Source organism: Gavia stellata, chromosome 28 (assembly GCF_030936135.1).
Source record: "Gavia stellata isolate bGavSte3 chromosome 28, bGavSte3.hap2, whole genome shotgun sequence".
Lineage (NCBI taxonomy): Eukaryota > Metazoa > Chordata > Aves > Gaviiformes > Gaviidae > Gavia > Gavia stellata.
In genome coordinates this window covers 7377903-7381031 of record NC_082621.1, presented here as the reverse complement: position 1 = coordinate 7381031, position 3129 = coordinate 7377903, and the positions used below count along the sequence as shown (strand labels likewise).

At 56.5% G+C, this 3129-nt stretch overlaps 1 gene segment (V, D, J or C); it reads right to left on the bottom strand.

Moving 5' to 3' along the window:
* Nucleotides 1-375: 375 nt before the first annotated feature.
* Nucleotides 376-1671, bottom strand: LOC132319418 (T cell receptor alpha variable 4-like). The segment is given in 2 exon segments: nucleotides 376-821; nucleotides 1620-1671. Coding segments are annotated over 2 exon segments (498 nt in total).
* Between the last annotated feature and the right edge of the window lie 1458 nt (nucleotides 1672-3129).

The following is a 3129-nucleotide window of genomic DNA, read 5'->3' as shown; positions in this document are numbered from 1 at the left end:
ATGGGCTGGATGGGCATCTGTGCCCTCTGAGATGCATTTCTGAGAGAATGCCAGCAGGCCTTTGCACACAGGCCGGAGGATGCCACCTTACTCAGAACGCTCTGAGCCCTTTCTGGGGAAGGAAGAGAGCCTGGTGGGAAACACCCTACTCCCCTCCCTTGCCTTGCACAGCCCGTTTCAGTCTCCTTATGCAGCACTGACCAAGCGTGGCTCTTTGCTGCCTTCAGGAGCACAGATCCGCAGCAGTCATCAATGAGAAGAGGTGCTGAGCGTAGGCGTGGACTCCAAGGGGCACCGGGTGATGCCGGTGACGGTGCCAGTGATCATGCTGCAGCCGGAGCCTGGGCTGCGTGGGGCGGGGAACCGGCCCCGGGGCTAGGGGCTGGGCGGGGCGAGGAGGACCCGGTGGACGGAGCGGCAGCGCCCCCTGGCGGGCACATCCACGGCTGTCCCCCCGCCCCTGACACACACGCCCGGCCCCGCCCGCGGCGGTTCGTGTCCGGCCGCAGCCCCGGCTCCTCTCCCCGTGTCTTCCAGGGCGCAGTAATACACCGCCGCGTCCCCGCACCGGGGCCGGGCGAGCCACAGGGCGCTGGACCGGCGGTCTGCTGCCACCGACAGCCGCCCCGGCGGGTCCTGCAGCTCTTTGGACTCTTTAAGAGCGAGTGCGAGGAATGTGGGGCCTCTGCCAGGGAGCTGACGGTACCAGTGGATGACCTCGCCGGTCTGTATGTTGGGGTGTGAGCAGTTGATGTTGATGCTGGTGCCCTCGGTGGTCTCTGCTGATGGGTCCTGATGCACCTGGGCTCTGCCTGCAGCCACTGCAGTGAAAGAGAAGGAAAGGACAAAGATCAGCAAAGGTCACCCAGCTCTGATTTTTTCAGAGAAATTGTTAGGAAGAGTGGCAGTGAGACAAGGCCGGACTGGAACGGATAGGAAGATGTTCCCGTGAAGAGGGATGGAGATTGATCACGGTGTGGGTGTGTGGAGTGAGGGGAGAAAGCTGGGGGAGTTTGGAACTGATGCATTCCAAAATGGGATAAGAGTCAGATTCATGGATGGATGGATGAAGAGGGGACAAGGAGACTGGAGAATGGATATGTTACAGTGAAGTACAGAGTAAATGCTGAATGCACAGGGGGATGAGTGGATGTATGGAATAATAGAAAGGTGCACAAAAGCAATCCACTGACTACAGATAGGAAGGAAGTGGAGGGAGATATGAGAGAGGGGTCTCAGAGAGTCGGAGGAGGTGTTGGAGCTGGTAGGGGCCTGGAGAGATGGGCAAAAAGAGGGGTGAACGGATGGATGAAGAGAGGAAGAGCAGAGAGCGAGAGTGGGTGTTACAGTAAAAGTGGGCTGAAATCAGGGTGATACTGACTGCTGAATTCACAGAGAAAAGAGTGGGTGCATGGAAAGGCAGGTGTACATGCAAGTAAACTCGTAATGGTAGACAGGATGGGAATGAAGGAGACTACCTAGCAGGGACTCGAAAGAGCTGGGAAACGGGGACAAGAGACAGCAGAGAGAAACATGAGAGGGAAGAGTTTGCGGCAAGCCCCCTGGGGAACACCCCGCGCACAGCTGTGGCCCCCCGCCACCGCGGCAGCCCCACGCACCCAGGAGCAGCGCGGCCAACCCCGCCAGCCCTGCGCCCCGGCACCGCCGCATCCTGCCGCTCCGCCGCCCGCGCCTCGCTGTTCCACGGCAGCCTCCGCTCACTGCTCCAGCTGCGGCGCCTCCCCTCCGCCGCCTCCTCTCCTCTCCTCCGACGCCAGCTCCGCCCCGGGGCTGAGCCCTGTGCCGGCGCCACTCGCGGTCTCTCGCCTGGGCTGAGAGTGCTCGGTGGCTCTGCACGGGCAGAAGATTGTCTCCTGGCAAGTGGACTCTCCCCGTCCTCCAGGAAGAATAAGCCTGCACAGCGCCAGCTGCAGCCGGGACAGCTGCAGGGCCTCGACCTCTGTTTCCTTTGAACAGGTAGTTCCTGGACCTGCTGGGAACAATTTGGCTAACCGAGATCCCTGTACAGCATATTCCCTGTGGTTGGGTGTCATTCCCAAACTTGCAGGAAGTGCCATCCTTCCCACTACTTGTGGTGTTCAGGAAAACATTAAAGACGATTGGTCCTACTGCTGATCCTTGGGAGACCCTACTAGTAAGTGTCTGCCAGCCGGGCTTTGCACCACTGGTCACAGCTCTTTGAGCCTGTTAGTCCAGCCAATTTTCCACTCACCTTATCATCCTCTTACTGAACCCATTCGTCACCAATGAGGTCATAAAGGAAGTCTGAGAGAGGCAGTCAAAGGTCTTGCTATACTCTAGGTACACACATCGGGGTTCAAACTCTGGAACAGTCTTCCTAGAGGTCGTTGATGCCCCAAGCCTGTCAGTGTTTAAGAGGCATTTAGACAGTGCCCTTAATAACATGCTTTAACTTTGGTGAGCCCTGAAGTGGTCAGGCACTTGGACTAGATGATCATTCTATGTCCCTTCCTACTGAAATCTATTCTATTCTATTCTATTCTATTCTATTCTATTCTATTCTATTCTATGCTATGCTATGCTATGCTATGCTATGCTATGCTATGCTATTCTATTCTGTTCTACACCCCCTGCCTTTCCCTTCTCCACAATGCCTGTTACGTCATTTATAATTGACCACGTTTGCCCTCAGATACACTACAGCCTCATCTCAGAAACAGGTCCATGGAGCGGCAATCAGCCCTGGCTGAGCTCTCCCAGAAGAGCTCCCTGGCACTGGTCTCACTGAGGTCACTAAACGGAAGGTGGGAAGGCCTGGATTGCACGGCCTGCAAGTTGGAGCTGAGCTCAGGCAGACAGGCATTCAGGAGGGGAGATGGGCTCAGGAACTTTACACACCATGGGCACCCCTTGTTGGAAAGAGGGTCTCTTCTGGACAACCTTGTGGACAGCATCAGGGTTTGGATGGTGTGGCCTCAAATCCTATGTACCTTCCCTCCCAGATGCAGTTGCTGGGCTCTCAGATTGATCTCCCAGTGTTGGACATGATGGTTCTGGGGACTCAACACCAAAGCAGTCATCATTTCTTTGGCTTTCCCTATGCAAGCCACAGGGTCTGTCCTTCCCTTCACAGCATAACAACATCAG